This window comes from Coregonus lavaretus (assembly GCF_964263955.1).
Source record: "Coregonus lavaretus genome assembly, contig: HAP1_SCAFFOLD_754, whole genome shotgun sequence".
In the NCBI taxonomy this organism is placed as follows: Eukaryota; Metazoa; Chordata; class Actinopteri; order Salmoniformes; family Salmonidae; genus Coregonus; species Coregonus lavaretus.
The window spans coordinates 217163-239307 of NW_028161992.1; the positions used below are offsets into that span (position 1 = coordinate 217163).

Genomic DNA, 22145 nt, shown 5'->3' on the forward strand with positions numbered 1-22145 from the left:
ACATACAGTATAGAACACCATATAGAAGACATAGACATATCATTACATACAGTATAGAACACCATATAGAAGACATAGACATATCATTACATACAGTATAGAACACCATATAGAAGACATAGACATATCATTACATACAGTATAGAACACCATATAGAAGACATAGACATATCATTACATACAGTATAGAACACCATCTAGAAGACATAGACATATCATTACATACAGTATAGAACACCATCTAGAAGACATAGACATATCATTACATACAGTATAGAACACCATATAGAAGACATAGACATATCATTACATACAGTATAGAATACCATATAGAAGACATAGACATATCATTACATACAGTATAGAACACCATATAGAAGACATAGACATATCATTACATACAGTATAGAACACCATCTAGAAGACATAGACATATCATTACATACAGTATAGAACACCATCTAGAAGACATAGACATATCATTACATACAGTATAGAACACCATATAGAAGACATAGACATATCATTACATACAGTATAGAATACCATATAGAAGACATAGACATATCATTACATACAGTATAGAACACCATATAGAAGACATAGACATATCATTACATACAGTATAGAACACCATATTGAAGACATAGACATATCATTACATACAGTATAGAACACCATCTAGAAGACATAGACATATCATTACATACAGTATAGAACACCATATAGAAGACATAGACATATCATTACATACAGTATAGAACACCATATAGAAGACATAGACATATCATTACATACAGTATAGAACACCATCTAGAAGACATAGACATATCATTACATACAGTATAGAAACCATATAGAAGACATAGACATATCTTTACATACAGTATAGAACACCATCTAGAAGACATAGACATATCATTACATACAGTATAGAACACCATCTAGAAGACATAGACATATCATTACATACAGTATAGAATACCATCTAGAAGACATAGACATATCATTACATACAGTATAGAACACCATATAGAAGACATAGACATATCATTACATACAGTATAGAACACCACATAGAAGACATAGACATATCATTACATACAGTATAGAACACCATATAGAAGACATAGACATATCATTACATACAGTATAGAACACCATATAGAAGACATAGACATATCATTACATACAGTATAGAACACCATATAGAAGACATAGACATATCATTACATACAGTATAGAACACCATATAGAAGACATAGACATATCATTACATACAGTATAGAACACCATATAGAAGACATAGACATATCATTACATACAGTATAGAACACCATATAGAAGACATAGACATATCATTACATACAGTATAGAACACCATATAGAAGACATAGACATATCATTACATACAGTATAGAACACCATATAGAAGACATAGACATATCATTACATACAGTATAGAACACCATATAGAAGACATAGACATATCATTACATACAGTATAGAACACCATATAGAAGACATAGACATATCATTACATACAGTATAGAACACCATATAGAAGACATAGACATATCATTACATACAGTATAGAACACCATATAGAAGACATAGACATATCATTACATACAGTATAGAACACCATATAGAAGACATAGACATATCATTACATACAGTATAGAACACCATATAGAAGACATAGACATATCATTACATACAGTATAGAACACCATATAGAAGACATAGACATATCATTACATACAGTATAGAACACCATCTAGAAGACATAGACATATCATTACATACAGTATAGAACACCATCTAGAAGACATATACATATCATTACATACAGTATAGAACACCATATAGAAGACATAGACATATCATTACATACAGTATAGAATACCATATAGAAGACATAGACATATCATTACATACAGTATAGAACACCATATAGAAGACATAGACATATCATTACATACAGTATAGAACACCATATTGAAGACATAGACATATCATTACATACAGTATAGAACACCATATTGAAGACATAGACATATCATTACATACAGTATAGAACACCATCTAGAAGACATAGACATATCATTACATACAGTATAGAACACCATATAGAAGACATAGACATATCATTACATACAGTATAGAACACCATCTAGAAGACATAGACATATCATTACATACAGTATAGAAACCATATAGAAGACATAGACATATCTTTACATACAGTATAGAACACCATCTAGAAGACATAGACATATCATTACATACAGTATAGAACACCATCTAGAAGACATAGACATATCATTACATACAGTATAGAATACCATCTAGAAGACATAGACATATCATTACATACAGTATATAACACCATATAGAAGACATAGACATATCATTACATACAGTATAGAACACCACATAGAAGACATAGACATATCATTACATACAGTATAGAACACCATATAGAAGACATAGACATATCATTACATACAGTATAGAACACCATATAGAAGACATAGACATATCATTACATACAGTATAGAACACCATATAGAAGACATAGACATATCATTACATACAGTATAGAACACCATATAGAAGACATAGACATATCATTACATACAGTATAGAACACCATATAGAAGACATAGACATATCATTACATACAGTATAGAACACCATATAGAAGACATAGACATATCATTACATACAGTATAGAACACCATATAGAAGACATAGACATATCATTACATACAGTATAGAACACCATATAGAAGACATAGACATATCATTACATACAGTATAGAACACCATATAGAAGACATAGACATATCATTACATACAGTATAGAACACCATATAGAAGACATAGACATATCATTACATACAGTATAGAACACCATATAGAAGACATAGACATATCATTACATACAGTATAGAACACCATATAGAAGACATAGACATATCATTACATACAGTATAGAACACCATATAGAAGACATAGACATATCATTACATACAGTATAGAACACCATATAGAAGACATAGACATATCATTACATAGAGTATAGAACACCATATAGAAGACATAGACATATCATTACATACAGTATAGAACACCATATAGAAGACATAGACATATCATTACATACAGTATAGAACACCATATAGAAGACATAGACATATCATTACATACAGTATAGAACACCATATAGAAGACATAGACATATCATTACATACAGTATAGAACACCATCTAGAAGACATAGACATATCATTACATACAGTATAGAACACCATCTAGAAGACATAGACATATCATTACATACAGTATAGAACACCATATAGAAGACATAGACATATCATTACATACAGTATAGAACACCATCTAGAAGACATAGACATATCATTACATACAGTATAGAACACCATATTGAAGACATAGACATATCATTACATACAGTATAGAACACCATCTAGAAGACATAGACATATCATTACATACAGTATAGAACACCATATAGAAGACATAGACATATCATTACATACAGTATAGAACACCATATAGAAGACATAGACATATCATTACATACAGTATAGAACACCATATAGAAGACATAGACATATCATTACATACAGTATAGAACACCATATAGAAGACATAGACATATCATTACATACAGTATAGAACACCATATAGAAGACATAGACATATCATTACATACAGTATAGAACACCATATAGAAGACATAGACATATCATTACATACAGTATAGAACACCATATAGAAGACATAGACATATCATTACATACAGTATAGAACACCATCTAGAAGACATAGACATATCATTACATACAGTATAGAACACCATCTAGAAGACATAGACATATCATTACATACAGTATAGAACACCATATAGAAGACATAGACATATCATTACATACAGTATAGAATACCATATAGAAGACATAGACATATCATTACATACAGTATAGAACACCATATAGAAGACATAGACATATCATTACATACAGTATAGAACACCATCTAGAAGACATAGACATATCATTACATACAGTATAGAACACCATCTAGAAGACATAGACATATCATTACATACAGTATAGAACACCATATAGAAGACATAGACATATCATTACATACAGTATAGAACACCATATAGAAGACATAGACATATCATTACATACAGTATAGAACACCATATAGAAGACATAGACATATCATTACATACAGTATAGAACACCATATAGAAGACATAGACATATCATTACATACAGTATAGAACACCATATAGAAGACATAGACATATCATTACATACAGTATAGAACACCATATAGAAGACATAGACATATCATTACATACAGTATAGAACACCATATAGAAGACATAGACATATCATTACATACAGTATAGAACACCATATAGAAGACATAGACATATCATTACATACAGTATAGAACACCATATAGAAGACATAGACATATCATTACATACAGTATAGAACACCATATAGAAGACATAGACATATCATTACATACAGTATAGAACACCATATAGAAGACATAGACATATCATTACATACAGTATAGAACACCATATAGAAGACATAGACATATCATTACATACAGTATAGAACACCATCTAGAAGACATAGACATATCATTACATACAGTATAGAACACCATCTAGAAGACATAGACATATCATTACATACAGTATAGAACACCATATAGAAGACATAGACATATCATTACATACAGTATAGAATACCATATAGAAGACATAGACATATCATTACATACAGTATAGAACACCATATAGAAGACATAGACATATCATTACATACAGTATAGAACACCATATTGAAGACATAGACATATCATTACATACAGTATAGAACACCATCTAGAAGACATAGACATATCATTACATACAGTATAGAACACCATATAGAAGACATAGACATATCATTACATACAGTATAGAACACCATATAGAAGACATAGACATATCATTACATACAGTATAGAACACCATCTAGAAGACATAGACATATCATTACATACAGTATAGAAACCATATAGAAGACATAGACATATCTTTACATACAGTATAGAACACCATCTAGAAGACATAGACATATCATTACATACAGTATAGAACACCATCTAGAAGACATAGACATATCATTACATACAGTATAGAATACCATCTAGAAGACATAGACATATCATTACATACAGTATATAACACCATATAGAAGACATAGACATATCATTACATACAGTATAGAACACCACATAGAAGACATAGACATATCATTACATACAGTATAGAACACCATATAGAAGACATAGACATATCATTACATACAGTATAGAACACCATATAGAAGACATAGACATATCATTACATACAGTATAGAACACCATATAGAAGACATAGACATATCATTACATACAGTATAGAACACCATATAGAAGACATAGACATATCATTACATACAGTATAGAACACCATATAGAAGACATAGACATATCATTACATACAGTATAGAACACCATATAGAAGACATAGACATATCATTACATACAGTATAGAACACCATATAGAAGACATAGACATATCATTACATACAGTATAGAACACCATATAGAAGACATAGACATATCATTACATACAGTATAGAACACCATATAGAAGACATAGACATATCATTACATACAGTATAGAACACCATATAGAAGACATAGACATATCATTACATACAGTATAGAACACCATATAGAAGACATAGACATATCATTACATACAGTATAGAACACCATATAGAAGACATAGACATATCATTACATACAGTATAGAACACCATATAGAAGACATAGACATATCATTACATACAGTATAGAACACCATATAGAAGACATAGACATATCATTACATAGAGTATAGAACACCATATAGAAGACATAGACATATCATTACATACAGTATAGAACACCATATAGAAGACATAGACATATCATTACATACAGTATAGAACACCATATAGAAGACATAGACATATCATTACATACAGTATAGAACACCATATAGAAGACATAGACATATCATTACATACAGTATAGAACACCATCTAGAAGACATAGACATATCATTACATACAGTATAGAACACCATCTAGAAGACATAGACATATCATTACATACAGTATAGAACACCATATAGAAGACATAGACATATCATTACATACAGTATAGAACACCATCTAGAAGACATAGACATATCATTACATACAGTATAGAACACCATATAGAAGACATAGACATATCATTACATACAGTATAGAACACCATATAGAAGACATAGACATATCATTACATAGAGTATAGAACACCATATAGAAGACATAGACATATCATTACATACAGTATAGAACACCATCTAGAAGACATAGACATATCATTACATACAGTATAGAACACCATCTAGAAGACATAGACATATCATTACATACAGTATAGAACACAATCTAGAAGACATAGACATATCATTACATACAGTATAGAACACCATATAGAAGACATAGACATATCATTACATACAGTATAGAACACCATATAGAAGACATAGACATATCATTACATAGAGTATAGAACACCATATAGAAGACATAGACATATCATTACATACAGTATAGAACACCATATAGAAGACATAGACATATCATTACATACAGTATAGAACACCATATAGAAGACATAGACATATCATTACATACAGTATAGAACACCATATAGAAGACATAGACATATCATTACATACAGTATAGAACACCATCTAGAAGACATAGACATATCATTACATACAGTATAGAACACCATCTAGAAGACATAGACATATCATTACATACAGTATAGAACACCATATAGAAGACATAGACATATCATTACATACAGTATAGAACACCATCTAGAAGACATAGACATATCATTACATACAGTATAGAACACCATATAGAAGACATAGACATATCATTACATACAGTATATCATAGATGACATGTATAAATCCTTCCTTTATATTTCCTGTAACACTTTCCATTCCAGTAGCCTTATTACTGGCTAGGGTTACTGCTGCTAGTACAGTGGAAGAATGAGGCATCACAGTACTTTTACACCACTGGAATAACAGGAATAATTACACACCAATAAACACACTGTAATGTAAAGTGTTACATCATTCTCAATGATCAGTCAATACATACGGTATTCATTTCTTATAGTTAGTGTCATAGCACATGAGTTTAAGGCATTACACAATTCATTAAAAGCATTATACATATGTACTTCATAGAAACTGTTACCCTTTACATATTCTAACCACTCTATTTAATTTATTCCATATTAAGGGCCCTAACCTAGGAACACAAATCTTTGTCTCTATTAACATTGCGTACAGTTCTCTCTCTCTCTCTCTCTCTCCCTCTAACCCCTCCCTCCCTCCCTCCCTCTAACCCCACCCCTCTGGCAGAACCAGGAAGTCCATCCCCCTGCCACAAACTCTCTTCTGAGGAAACGAAACTGATCTGAGTCTCTGTGTCGTCTGTCTGTGTGAGAGTGAACAACCGTCCAAATGGCTCAGCACGGAGATCTACTGGACCAGGACCAGTTCTGTTGTTCTGTCTGTCTGGATCTACTGAAGGAGCCGGTCACCATCCCCTGTGGACACAGTTACTGTAGGAGCTGTATTGAGGGCTGCTGGGATCAGGATGTTCTGAAAGGGGTCTATAGCTGTCCTCAGTGCAGAGAGACCTTCACTCCAAGGCCTAATCTGAGGAAAAATAACATGTTGGCTGAGTTGGTGGAGAAACTGAAGAAGACAGGACTCCAGGCTGCTCCCCCTCCTGCTCTGTGCTATGCTGGACCTGGAGATGTGGCGTGTGATTTCTGCACTGGGACCAGAAAGCAGAAAGCCCTCATGTCCTGTCTGGCGTGTCTGGCCTCTTACTGTGAGATTCACCTCCAACCTCACTATGAATTTCCTGCTTTGAAGAAGCACAAGCTGGTCAAAGCCACCGCACAACTACAGGAGAAGATCTGCTCTCATCATGACAAACTGCTGGAGGTTTACTGTCGTACCGATCAGCAGTGTATCTGTTATCTGTGTACAATGGATGAACATAAAGGCCATGATACAGTGTCAGCTGCAGCAGAGAGGACTGAGAAACAGGTAAGACCAGAACTACTTGTTGGTGACTGTCTGATAAACAAAGAATTAAAGATACAGTAGGATCTGAGGCTGTTTGAATATGAGATAATTCAAATGAAATATATCCACAGCAGAAGAAATATGAACACAAACTTTGGTGTATATTGAGTTTGCTCCAAATGTATCACCATTTTCTAAAGTCAAACACTATTATCATTCTGAATGCCCTGTTATGAGTCCAAAGTTGAGTTTCAACCCCTTGATACATGTACACCTACCATAAAAACTATAATCATTAACATAGCAACATAGAAAATGTCATATGGTAAAGGGACTACCTCAAGATTTTAGACCTTCCTCTCTATGGGCCCTATGTCCCATTACTATACTATTGATCTATTGGACAAATAAAGCTTGATAGCTCATTGAAGAGTGATTCTCCACAGAGGCAGCTGGGGATGAGTCAGCAGAAGGTCCAGCAGAGATTCCAGGAGAGAGAGAAGGACCTGAAGGAGCTCCAAAAAGCTGTGAAGTCTCTCAAGGTGAGTATTGTTGACCAGAGGATTTTACCTGTCTCCTCCAGTCAGAGAGAGAGATAGGACCCCTCTCCAATCCCACTGATCCCACTATGTCTGGACCCCTTTCAGAGAATAGACTGCTTAATGTAACTGATGGGATATGAACCTGGGTCTTGATCATTACACCAAGAGCACATTCCCCATTGGGCCGTGGGCCGACACTGATTTTGAAGTTGCAGGCAGGGCTACCTCATCACATAACTTTAAGTAACCATGACTGACTCATGTCCCCTATACATACAGCGGCTTGCGAAAGTATTCTCCCCCTTGGCATTTTTCCTATTTTCTTGCCTTACAACCTGGAATTAAAATGGATTTTTTGGGGGGTTTGTATCATTTGATTCACACAACATGCCTAACACTTTGAAGATGCAAAATATTTTTTTTGTGTGAAACAAACAAGAAATAAGACAAAAAAACACAACACTTGAGCGTGCATTACTAGTCACATGCATAACTGCTCCTTCAGGGTTATCTTTGGTCTCTTTGTTGCCTCTCTGATTAATGCCCTCCTTGCCTGGTCCATGAGTTTTGGTGGGCGGCCTCTCTTGGCAGGTTTGTTGTGGTGCCATATTCTTTCAATTTTTTAATAATGAATTTAATGGTGCTCCGTGGGATGTTGAAAGTTTCTGATATTTTTTTATAACCCAACCCTGATCTGTACTTCTCCACAACATTGTCCCTGACCTGTTTGGAGAGCTCCTTGGTCTTCATGGTGCCGCTTGCTTGATGGTGCCCCTTGCTTAGTGGTGTTGCAGACTCTTGGGCCTTTCAGAACAGGTGTACAGTGGGGGAAAAAGTATTTAGTCAGCCACCAATTGTGCAAGTTCTCCCACTTAAAAAGATGAGAGAGGCCTGTAATTTTCATCATAGGTACACGTCAACTATGACAGACAAAATGAGAGAAAAAAAATCCAGAAAATCACATTGTAGGATTTTTAATGAATTTATTTGCAAGATTATGGTGGAAAATAAGTATTTGGTCAATAACAAAAGTTTCTCAATACTTTGTTATATACCCTTTGTTGGCAATGACACAGGTCAAACGTTTTCTGTAAGTCTTCACAAGGTTTTCACACACTGTTGCTGGTATTTTGGCCCATTCCTCCATGCAGATCTCCTCTAGAGCAGTGATGTTTTGGGGCTGTCGCTGGGCAACACGGACTTTCAACTCCCTCCAAAGATCTTCTATGGGGTTGAGATCTGGAGACTGGCTAGGACACTCCAGGACCTTGAAATGCTTCTTACGAAGCCACTCCTTCGTTGCCCGGGCGGTGTGTTTGGGATCATTGTCATGCTGAAAGACCCAGCCACGTTTCATCTTCAATGCCCTTGCTGATGGAAGGAGGTTTTCACTCAAAATCTCACGATACATGGCCCCATTCATTCTTTCCTTTACACGGATCAGTCGTCCTGGTCCCTTTGCAGAAAAACAGCCCCAAAGCATGATGTTTCCACCCCATGCTTCACAGTAGGTATGGTGTTCTTTGGATGCAACTCAGCATTCTTTGTCCTCCAAACACGACGAGTTGAGTTTTTACCAAAAAGTTCTATTTTGGTTTCATCTGACCATATGACATTCTCCCAATCCTCTTCTGGATCATCCAAATGCACTCTAGCAAACTTCAGACGGGCCTGGACATGTACTGGCTTAAGCAGGGGGACACGTCTGGCACTGCAGGATTTGAGTCCCTGGCGTAGTGTGTTACTGATTGTAGGCTTTGTTACTTTGGTCCCAGCTCTCTGCAGGTCATTCACTAGGTCCCCCTGTGTGGTTCTGGGATTTTTGCTCACCGTTCTTGTGATCATTTTGACCCCACGGGGTGAGATCTTGCGTGGAGCCCCAGATCGAGGGAGATTATCAGTGGTCTTGTATGTCTTCCATTTCCTAATAATTGCTTCCACAGTTGATTTCTTCAAACCAAGCTGCTTACCTATTGCAGATTCAGTCTTCCCAGCCTGGTGCAGGTCTACAATTTTGTTTCTGGTGTCCTTTGACAGCTCTTTGGTCTTGGCCATAGTGGAGTTTGGAGTGTGACTGTTTGAGGTTGTGGACAGGTGTCTTTTATACTGATAACAAGTTCAAACAGGTGCCATTAATACAGGTAACGAGTGGAGGACAGAGGAGCCTCTTAAAGAAGAAGTTACAGGTCTGTTAGAGCCAGAAATCTTGCTTGTTTGTAGGTGACCAAATACTTATTTTCCACCATAATTTGCAAATAAAGTCATAAAAAATCCTACAATGTGATTTTCTGGATTTTTTTTCTCAATTTGTCTGTCATAGTTGACGTGTACCTATGATGAAAATTACAGGCCTCTCTCATCTTTTTAAGTGGGAGAACTTGCACAATTGGTGGCTGACTAAATACTTTTTTCCCCCACTGTATATATACTGAGATCATGTGACAGATCATGTGACACTTAGATTGCACACAGGTGGACTTTATTTAACTAATTATGTGACTTCTGAAGGTAATTGGTTGCACCAGATCTTATTTTGGGGCTTCATAGCAAAGGGGGTGAATACATATGCACGCACCACTTTTCCGTTATTAATGTTTTTGAATTTTTTTGAAACAAGTTATTTTTGTCATTTCACTTCACCAATTTGGACTATTTTGTGTATGTCCATTTCATGAAATCCAAATAAAAATCAATTTAAGTTACATGTTGTAATGCAACAAAATAGGAACAACGCCAAGGGGGATGAATACTTTTGCAAGGCACTCTCTCGCTCGCTCTCTTTCTCAATTCAATTCAATTCAAAGGGCTTTATTGGCATGGGAAACATATGTTTACATTGCCAAAGCAAGTGAAATAGATAATAAACAAAAGTGAAATAAACAATCATTTCACTCACAAAAGTTTTAAAGGAATAGACATTTCAAATGTTATAATTCAAGTGCAAACAGAGTGAGCCGTAAGCCAGACCGAGTTCTGGAGGTGAAATGGAAATGAATGAGGGAGAGTTAAGTGAGGTAGAAGGTGTGGTGAAGAGCTCAGAACCAGAGCCTGGCATCAATGGACATGATAAAGAAGAATCTGGTCCAGTAGGAGTTACATTGTAGGAGAAAGTGGATCCATTCCTTTTGGCAGATCCATTTGTGGTTTCAGGGTGGGTGGGAAAGGAGTTGGGTGCAGTTGAATCAGTGAAGGTAACCTGTAGTGGACTTGTGATATTTGTTGGTGTTTCTTCTGATCAGAGGGAGTGGGCGCTCCGTGTCACGCAACTTGGGTCAAGATCTGTTTCTTGCTTTGCTCTTAGGAACAGGGCACCATTAAAAGGAGTGATTTCTGGGGTAGCGTTAAGTGTGGAGGTTGAGCAATTCATGTTGAAGATTCCTGGTGTTTGTGATGCCCGCCGTTTGGTGCAGACCTGGTGTTGAGCGTGGTGAAACAGAGGAGTCACTGTCAGTCAGAGAAAGTCATGGTAGGATATATCAGTTATCCTGTTAGAGCTTTTGTGGCGAATCCACTGTGCTGATTCAGGTGCAACGTTTATGGTCATGTTGCAGCAGTTTGTAGGAGGGAGATCCAAGATGTGGGAAGTGTGCAGGAGGGCATGGGATAGAGGATTGTGTAGTTTCGGTGGATAAAGTTGTGTGTGAACTATTGGGATGCCCATGTTGAAGGGGATCGGAAGTGTCTGGTGCGAGAGAGGCAGGTTGAGGTGGCTAGAGTCAGAGTAGTGCAGAAGGTGTCGTATGCTGAGACAGTGAAGGAAGTAGAGGAGGATGGGTCAAGGGTGAGAGATCCTGAGAGGATCCCTGAGGATCCCTGTGAGTAGTAGATCTGTGCCAGCACAGAGGGATAGGCCAACGAGTGATATATGCTTTAGTAAAGTTAGCTTCTTAGCGTTCATAGCAATGGTTATCAACTGTACCGCACAAATGGAACGTAAATCACAGAAAATAGATGTTGTGGTGGCAGCTGCAGAGAAGTATTTGGGCATACAAGATTAGACTTCAGAGGAGTTACAGGGTGTGTTGAGTGGTGGTGTCCCGTCCTCCCAGGCCGTTGGCATGGTGCAGGAGCAGATAGGGTCAAAGTAGTGGAATGGGGTAGTGGGTATTTAATGAGTGTAGGGTTAGTTGGAAGGGTGTTTTTTGTATTATTATAATTTCCCCTTTTCCCATTTTGTATCACAAAGTATAATGGATTTATATTATAGTCCAGTTGGGGGAAATGTCGGTGGACCAAGATTCAAAGGTCAGATTAGGAAGGAAGAGGTGGTGTTTTCTCGATTGTGCTTAGAACATTGTACATTGAACTCGTCATTACATCTGGTTGGCAAGCATGGGAATGGTTTGTGTCTGGAAGGTACGGTCGATGAAACGGTGGAGCATGTGTTGTTATATTGTTGTAAGTATGTTGAAGAGAGGGAAAGATTGAAGTGTAGGGTCATTGAGGTTGGACGGGGTTGGGGGGGTTTGGAAGGGATTTTGGGGATGGGGGAGGGTCTATTAGAAGTTAGTAGGGCTCTTCTTTATTTTCTCAGAAGTACTGAGTTAGGTAGGAGGATTTAGAAATGTTGGAAACCGTGATTGACCACACACTCCAGCACAGTAGGTGGCGGCATGCACCTTTAACGTTGGTTTGTGGACCGCCATTATATCATAGAAGAAGAAGTTGGTTGTGTGAGAGATTTGTGTTTCTTGAGGATGGCTACTATTCTTTTTTCTTTTGGTTCTTGCGTATTTTCTGAATGTATTTTCTGATGGTGGAGGGTTTGTTTATTGGTTTCCACTGTTTATCGTTTAGAGTTGAGGGGGGAGTAGGGGTAGTTTGTTAGGGCGGCGTGATGGCCTCAACCGAGTGGAGAAGAAACGCTGTCGCTTCGGGTGCCTTCCGGAGAAAGGTGTGGAGGAAGTTTTGGTCATGGTCGGCGAACAGGTTGGAGCGGAACATCTGGACTCTGCATCCAGAATGAACAAGGCGGTGGTTGTGTTAATGAAAAAGGTTTGTCTTGTTGTGAGGGGTGTGTTGGTGCAGATGTCGCCTCTTTCGATAAGAGTTGTGGTGGCTAATCTGCCTCCGTTTATTGCTTCCGAACAGACCCCAAGTAGTTGGTTAGTTTTGGTAAATTTGCAAGTGGTTTCCGTGTGCTCTCGGCTGGGTGCCAAGCGGAATCCGTTAAACATGTCTCTTTTCATAGACAAGTGTTTGTTTCTTAACAAACCTCAAGGTTACACAGGGGAGGGGTGGAACACAGGGTTTGCTAGCACAGATAGTTTTGGGTGTTTCTAGTGTGGGGATCATCAGTTATAGACTACAAGCAGCAATATGATTGATAGGTAGGACAGGTATTGAACCCAAATAATCCCTACTCAGATGGGCTAACCTCAACCCTAGTAAACATGCATTATAAAAACCTTCTATAGAAAATGATCTCATATTGGGAGTAAATAGCCTCTGAATAGAAAAGAAAAAACACTGCATCTTCCAGCCCACCAATAAATGACATAATGCAACCTTGGCGGTTAGCATATTTACCTCAACATGCCCCTCGCTTGCCTGAGAAGGCAGAGTGCTCGATGCTGGTTGATGAATTTGACAATTAATGTACTAGGAAAATACGTTTTTGTCGACCAGAGGTGACTGAATTAATGTTTAGGCTTATTGATAATCATTATAGTAATGAAGTATAATTTCAAAACATGAAAGTTGTCAAGTGGTGGTGGTACCAGGAGGGAGGAGAGTAGAGCAGGGTCAAGTGGTGGTGGTACCAGGAGGGAGGAGAGTAGAGCAGGGTCAAGTGGTGGTGGTACCAGGAGGGAGGAGAGTAGAGCAGGGTCAAGTGGTGGTGGTACCAGGAGGGAGGAGAGTAGAGCAGGGTCAAGTGGTGGTGGTACCAGGAAGGAGGAGAGTAGAGCAGGGTCAAGTGGTGGTGGTACCAGGAGGGAGGAGAGTAGAGCAGGGTCAAGTGGTGGTGGTACCAGGAGGGAGGAGAGTAGAGCAGGGTCAAGTGGTGGTGGTACCAGGAAGGAGGAGAGTAGAGCAGGGTCAAGTGGTGGTGGTACCAGGAAGGAGGAGAGTAGAGCAGGGTCAAGTGGTGGTGGTACCAGGAAGGAGGAGAGTAGAGCAGGGTCAAGTGGTGGTGGTACCAGGAAGGAGGAGAGTAGAGCAGGGTCAAGTGGTGGTGGTGGTACCAGGAGGGAGGAGAGTAGAGCAGGGTCAAGTGGTGGTGGTACCAGGAGGGAGGAGAGTAGAGCAGGGTCAAGTGGTGGTGGTGGTACCAGGAAGGAGGAGAGTAGAGCAGGGTCAAGTGGTGGTGGTATCAGGAAGGAGGAGAGTAGAGCAGGGTCAAGTGGTGGTGGTACCAGGAAGGAGGAGAGTAGAGCAGGGTCAAGTGGTGGTGGTACCAGGAGGGAGGAGAGTAGAGCAGGGTCAAGTGGTGGTGGTACCAGGAGGGAGGAGAGTAGAGCAGGGTCAAGTGGTGGTGGTACCAGGAGGGAGGAGAGTAGAGCAGGGTCAAGTGGTGGTGGTACCAGGAAGGAGGAGAGTTGAGCAGGGTCAAGTGGTGGTGGTACCAGGAGGGAGGAGAGTAGAGCAGGGTCAAGTGGTGGTGGTACCAGGAAGGAGGAGAGTAGTGCATGGCCAAGTGGTGGTGCGCAGGCCGTGGAGAAAGCGGTGGTGGGGAGGGTTGCAGCTGGGCTACATGAGCTGAGGCAGGTTTCTGTAGTAACGGAGACTCCGGTAGGCGAAGGCTTGGTGGGCTCATTCCAGGAAATATTGCCTGTCATTGGGGAAGAGGCACTGATCATGGGGGAAGTGCAGGGGGGCAGAGACTGGGAAGGAGGAGGACGGTACCGTGCCAATGGAGGAGGAGGAAGAGGGGGAAGGTGAGTCTGCGGGAGCGGAGGACAAGGCGGTCTCGTTTTCAGACGGCTCATTGGATCCAGAGCTGACAGCCAGTCAGGCTGAGGGCCCAGTATATACGGTGAGAGAACTTTCTAGGTTCCTGATGGAGACTAAAGGGGAAAATGAAGGTTCTGCTGGAGTCTTATTTGATTGATCCTGGAAGGTTTGTAAGGTCAGTACAACACAAGATGAAGAATGAGGGGTTTAGTGTCCTCTCACCCAGGAAGCGGTATAGGCTGAGAAAATGGGTCATGGGTTCTTAAGGGCATGTCTTCAGAATCTGCTTAAATGGATGGTTTTTTCTGGCATGGCGGCTTTATGGGCTTCTCTACTGGTTTCTGATTGTGGTGATTTTCGGCCAAAAACATTTAAACGTGATTTTTTTGCAAGAGACACACAGTGATGTGATTAATGAAGTGTATTGGGGTTCTGGTGGAAGGGGGCGCAGGTGCTGAGCCATGGCACAAATCTTAGTGCAGGGGTAGCAAAAGAGGTGTGTAAGGGTAGGTTGTTAGTGGTTAGAGCCAAAATCAATGACCTTGTCTTTGCTTTCCAAAATGTGTCTGCACCTAGTACAGGGCTCAGTTCTCTGTTTCACCAGGGCCCAGGCAGGTGGGTCTCCTGAGTGTCCCAGTGGTCTAAGGCACTGCATCACAGTTCTAACTGTGCCACTAGATCCTGATTCGAATCCGTGACCGGGAGACTCATGGGCGGCGCACAATTGGCCCAGGGTAGGGGAGGGAATGGCCGGCAGGGATGTAGCTCAGTTGATAGAGCATGGCGTTTGCAACGCCAGGGTTGTGGGTTCGCTTCCCACGGGGGGCCAGTATAAAAAAATAAATATATATATATATATATATATGTATTCACTAACTGTAAGTCGCTCTGGATAAGAGCGTCTGCTAAATGACAAAAAAAAAAAAAAAAAGAAAAGGTGTCCTATTGGAAATTCCATGTCAAGCTCTTCCAAGATGTCACTTTTTGCTCAAACTTCCAAGGCTTTTGGGAGAGGTGGGGACAGCAGAAGGGGGAGTAACTTCTGTTGTGGGGGAGATGAGGCAGCCTGATGGGTGGGTAACTTCTGTTGTGGGGAGATGAGGGAGCCTGATGGGGGGTAACTTCTGTTGTGGGGGAGATGAGGGAGCCTGATGGGTGGGTAACTTCTGTTGTGGGGGAGATGAGGGAGCCTGATGGGTGGGTAACTTCTGTTGTGGGGAGATGAGGGAGCCTGATGGGTGGGTAACTTCTGTTGTGGGGAGATGAGGGAGCCTGATGGGTGGGTAACTTCTGTTGTGGGGAGATGAGGGAGCCTGATGGGTGGGTAACTTCTGTTGTGGGGAGATGAGGGAGCCTGATGGGTGGGTAACTTCTGTTGTGGGGAGATGAGGGAGCCTGATGGGTGGTTAACTTCTGTTGTGGGGAGATGAGGGAGCCTGATGGGTGGGTAACTTCTGTTGTGGGGAGATGAGGGAGCCTGATGGGTGGGTAACTTCTGTTGTGGGGAGATGAGGGAGCCTGATGGGTGGGTAACTTCTGTTGTGGGGAGAGGAGGGAGCCTGATGGGTGGGTAACTTCTGTTGTGGGGAGATGAGGGAGCCTGATGGGTGGGTAACTTCTGTTGTGGGGGAGATGAGGGAGCCTGATGGGTGGGTAACTTCTGTTGTGGGGAGAAGAGGGAGCCTGATGGGTGGGTAACTTCTGTTGTGGGGGAGATGAGGGAGCCTGATGGGTGGGTAACTTCTGTTGTGGGGAGAGGAGGGAGCCTGATGGGTGGGTAACTTCTGTTGTGGGGAGATGAGGGAGCCTGATGGGTGGGTAACTTCTGTTGTGGGGAGATGAGGGAGACTGATGGGTGGGTAACTTCTGTTGTGGGGGAGATGAGGCTGTGGAGTTGTACTCTGATTTATAAAGGGCAGAACTCTGTGGTCCTCTGTAGCTCAATTGGTAGAGCATGGCGCTTGTAATGCCAGGGTAGTGGGTTCGATCCCCGGGACCACCCACATGTAAAAATGGTCTGTGAGCAGAACCTGAGAACAGGATAATAATAATAATAATAATAATAATGTCATTTAGCAGACGCTTTTATCCAAAGTGACTTACAGTCATGCGTGCATATATTTTTGTGTATGGGTGGTCCCGGGGATTGAACCCACTACCCAGGCGTTACAAGCGCCGTGCTCTACCAGCTGAGCTACAGAGGACCACGTAATGTCGCGGTCGTATGCTGGGGCTTCATGTATGGTCAAGGTGTGGGGAGGGCTCAGTAGGCCAGTCTGGGTAGGGAGGGGCATTCACCAGGGATGCCCTCTGTCAGGGCAGCTATACACTCTTGGTATTGAGCCCTTTCTGGGCCTGCTACGCAGGAGGCTACAGGGAGTGTGGGAGCCAGGCATAGGGTTGGGGACAGGCATAGCAGTGTCAGCATACGCTGATGACGTCTGTGTTGGTTAGGGATGAGCAGAACCTACAGGCCCTGGAGAATAGTTTGAGGGTTGGGATAGGAAGAACTGGGAAGGAGTGTCACAAGCGGTGGTGTCGAGGCTGACGAAGTGGAGGTGGCTCATCTCCCAAGTGGCATACAGAGGGACGGTGCTGATCATCAACAACTTGGTGGCATCCTCTCTATGGCTTAAATTGGCCATTCTCAACGCCCCCGGTGGTCTGCTTGTGGACCTGCAGCGCAAGTTAGTGAATTTTTTTCTGGTCAGGGTGGCAGCGTTCTGACTCAGCAGCACAGAGGATACTGTACCGTACGGAGGTGGGCTGGAGGGAACCAGCATGTGCTCTGTTGAGGAGGGCTGGTGGTTTGGGGCTGGATCAGCAGCTCTTCATCATGCGGCAGGAGAGACTCAATACAGCAGGGGTCTCTGATTTCTATGCTGCAGTACTGAGGGCTGGAGCAGCCTGAGGAGGGGCCACCACCGTTTCCACCACTGCAAGGGACAGCAGAGACTGGGGACTGGCAGGAGAGTCTGGAGGACTTACTGACTTTTAACACTCTGAGCTTAGTGGGAGTGAAGGGGCATCAGTGGCAGGGGGTTGTGGGGGCTGAGAGCATGGCAGGGTATAGGTGGAGGGTGCTCTATAAGCTCCCAGTGCTGGAAAGGTCAGGGGTCGTCCAGTGGAGGGTATTACATGGAGCCCTGGACACCAATAGCTGGTTGGCTCGGGTTGACCTGGGAGTTGGGGAGGGGTTTCCGTTTTCTGCAATGACAGACTGTTCATCATGTTTTTTCTGTGTTGCCAGGGTAATGCCATTACTGTTGACGCCTTAGGGTTGAGTTTGAGTTGTACAAAATGATCAACAGTGTGGAGATGTTTCAGGAGGTATGGGGGCTCAGGGGGGCTGTCTGTACGGCTGGAGAGGAGGGGTTGGATGGACGGTTGGAATGTGGTGCTGGTTGGTGTATTGTACTGTGGTGTTGGGTACTGGATAATGTGATTGTGTGGAGGTTGTGGTGGCACGCAATGTGCTTTTAGGAGTGGGGGTGTTCGTGTAATGAGGATGGCTCATTAAAGTAAGACAAGTCTCTCTCTCTCTCTCTTAACAGCGCTCTGCACAGGCAGCAGTGGTGGACAGTGATAAGATCTTTACTGAGCTGATCCGCTCCATTGAGAGAAGGCGCTCTGAGGTGAAGGAGCTGATCAGAGCCCAAGAGAAGGCTCAAGTGAGTCAAGCTGAAGGACTCCTGGAGCAACTGGAGCAGGAGATAGCTGAGCTGAGGAAGAGAAGCACTGAGCTGGAGCAGCTCTCACACACAGAGGATCACATCCATTTCCTCCAGGTAACTCAACTGCCTTGATACATGTGATATGAAACTAAAACTCTCAATCATTTGGTTCTGCTCTCTCTCCCTCTCTCTCTCTCTCTCTCCAGAGTTATCAGTCTCTCTCCGGTACCAGTGTATCTTCAGACTTACCCAGCATCGTTGTCCGTCCTCTTCAGTACTTTGGAGATGTGAGTAAGACTGTGTCTGAACTGAGAGAGAAACTAGAAGACGTCCTTAAAGGAGAATGGACCAAGATCTCCACTACAGGTGTGTTGAAAATAATAAGAACATCAACTTTAGACCATTGAAAGTTCCCTACTAGTCATATACATGTGGAATATGGTATGATGATAACATTCCCTCTCTCTGTGAATGTGTTTGTGTGTCTGTAGTGAATATAGTGGATGTTGTACTGCCTCCAGAGCCCAAGACCAGAGAACAGTTCTTACAATGTGAGTCTCTTTATTCTGAAGTAACTAACAGTCTCTTTTTACTGACACTCCTAACAATCCCTCTAGAAATATATAGCAATAGTAGATCTAATCAAAGACTGGGTATCTATCTGACTCCTCATATTTCTCTGATTTGATCTCTGCTGTGCTCTAATCAAAGACAGGGTAGATACAGTATCTGACTTCACTTATTGTTCTAACTCCCCTCATTGGTCTCTGCTCTGCTCTTCTCCCAGATTCCTGTCAGCTCACACTGGACCCAAACACAGCAGGCACACACCTCTCTCTGTCTGAAGGGAACAGAAAGGTGACCTATACAGGCCAAGACCAACCATATCCTGTTCATCCAGACAGATTCACATACTACTGTCAGGTTCTGTGTAGAGAGGGTCTGTCTGGACGCTGTTACTGGGAGGTGGAGTGGAGTGGGGGGGGTGTTGAGACAGCAGTCTCATATAAAGACATCAGCAGAACAGGGACAGGTGGTGGATTTGGATTCAATGACAAGTCCTGGAGTTTACTGTGTTATATTGGTGGTTATTGTTTCAGACACAATAATGTTAGGACTAAAGTATCAGGCCCTCAGTCCTCCAGAGTAGGAGTGGACCTGGATCACAAGGCAGGTACTCTGTCCTTCTACAGTGTCTCTGACACAATGACCCTCCTCCACAGAGTCCAGACCACATTCACTCAGCCCCTCTATCCTGGGTTTAGGGTCTATGGTACTGCTGAGCTGGTTAAACTGTAGTAGGGTCCACATAGATACTAGTCATGCTGGTGTAGTCTATAGCTGAGCTGGTTAAACTGTAGTAGGGTCCACATAGATACTAGTCATGCTGGTGTAGTCTATAGCTGAGCTGGTTAAACTGTAGTAGGGTCCACATAGATACTAGTCATGCTGGTGTAGTCTATAGCTGAGCTGGTTAAACTGTAGTAGGGTCCACATAGATACTAGTCATGCTGGTGTAGTCTATAGCTGAGCTGGTTAAACTGTAGTAGGGTCCACATAGATACTAGTCATGCTGGTGTAGTCTATAGCTGAGCTGGTTAAACTGTAGTAGGGTCCACATAGATACTAGTCATGCTGGTGTAGTCTATAGCTGAGCTGGTTAAACTGTAGTAGGGTCCACATAGATACTAGTCATGCTGGTGTAGTCTATAGCTGAGCTGGTTAAACTGTAGCAGGGTCCACATAGATACTAGTCATGCTGGTGTAGTCTATAGCTGAGCTGGTTAAACTGTAGTAGGGTCCACATAGATACTAGTCATGCTGGTGTAGTCTGTAGCTGAGCTGGTTAAACTGTAGTAGGGTCCACATAGATACTAGTCATGCTGGTGTAGTCTATAGCTGAGCTGGTTAAACTGTAGTAGGGTCCACATAGATACTAGTCATGCTGGTGTAGTCTATAGCTGAGCTGGTTAAACTGTAGTAGGGTCCACATATATACTAGTCATGCTGGTGGTGATGGTCCCCAGATGTGATGATTCATTCTGCTCTGTTTTTATGAACAATGATTTGATTGATTTGATCTTCAGAAGATGTTATGAATTACAATTCAATGCATTCATATTTTTTTAAGTGCAATGTTTTAATCTTATATATTCACATTAATCATGATGTATGCTGTTAATGTATGTTGGTTGTCATTCAGAACCATTGAAATGTTTTCTCAATTGGTTCTCTGTCTCAATGTCATTTTCCTCAGTATCATGGAACAGGTAGTGTTACTTACTTGCTAATTGAACTATATGGGCCGGTTTCCCGGACACAGATGAAGCCTAGTCCTAGACTAAAAAGCATGTTCAATGGAGATGTCCGGGAAACCGGCCCTAAATTTGGCATATTTTATTCTCCCATACTGCTCAGTCAAGCAACATTAAACCTGTCCAGCAGGTGGTGCTATTAACCAAACAATAAAAACATCAGATATCTTGACTTACCACTCAGTATATCAGTAATGTTCAGAATTGTACTTTAATATCATTGGAGATTGATGGTCTTTTTAATCCACTACCCGGAGTCAGGAACAGATGAAGTTAGGTCTGCTACTGTTCAGTTATTAAATATGATTCATGGTGATGGGAAATAAAAAATCCATCTAGTAGTAGTTTTCCTTTGCTATTTATTCCAAGGTGTGTCTTTAACTTGTAAATGGATTGTGTTGAAGCTGGCATGTGGTGTGGATGATAGAATAGAGTGAATAGAGGAGAGAAGAGAGGAGGAGAGGAGA

The 22145-nt window shown here is 41.2% G+C and overlaps 1 protein-coding gene across 1 annotated transcript; it reads left to right on the top strand.

The window, feature by feature from the left end:
- Positions 1-7677: 7677 nt before the first annotated feature.
- LOC311119765 (tripartite motif-containing protein 16-like) lies at positions 7678-21588 on the top strand (the record flags this gene model as incomplete). Its single annotated transcript, XM_084194421.1, has 6 exons — positions 7678-8274; positions 8700-8795; positions 19244-19477; positions 19570-19729; positions 19864-19914; positions 20151-21588. The coding sequence occupies 6 exons, from the start codon at positions 7678-7680 to the stop codon at positions 20660-20662; spliced, it is 1650 nt and encodes a 549-aa protein (XP_084050547.1). The 3' UTR covers positions 20663-21588.
- Positions 21589-22145: the final 557 nt, after the last annotated feature.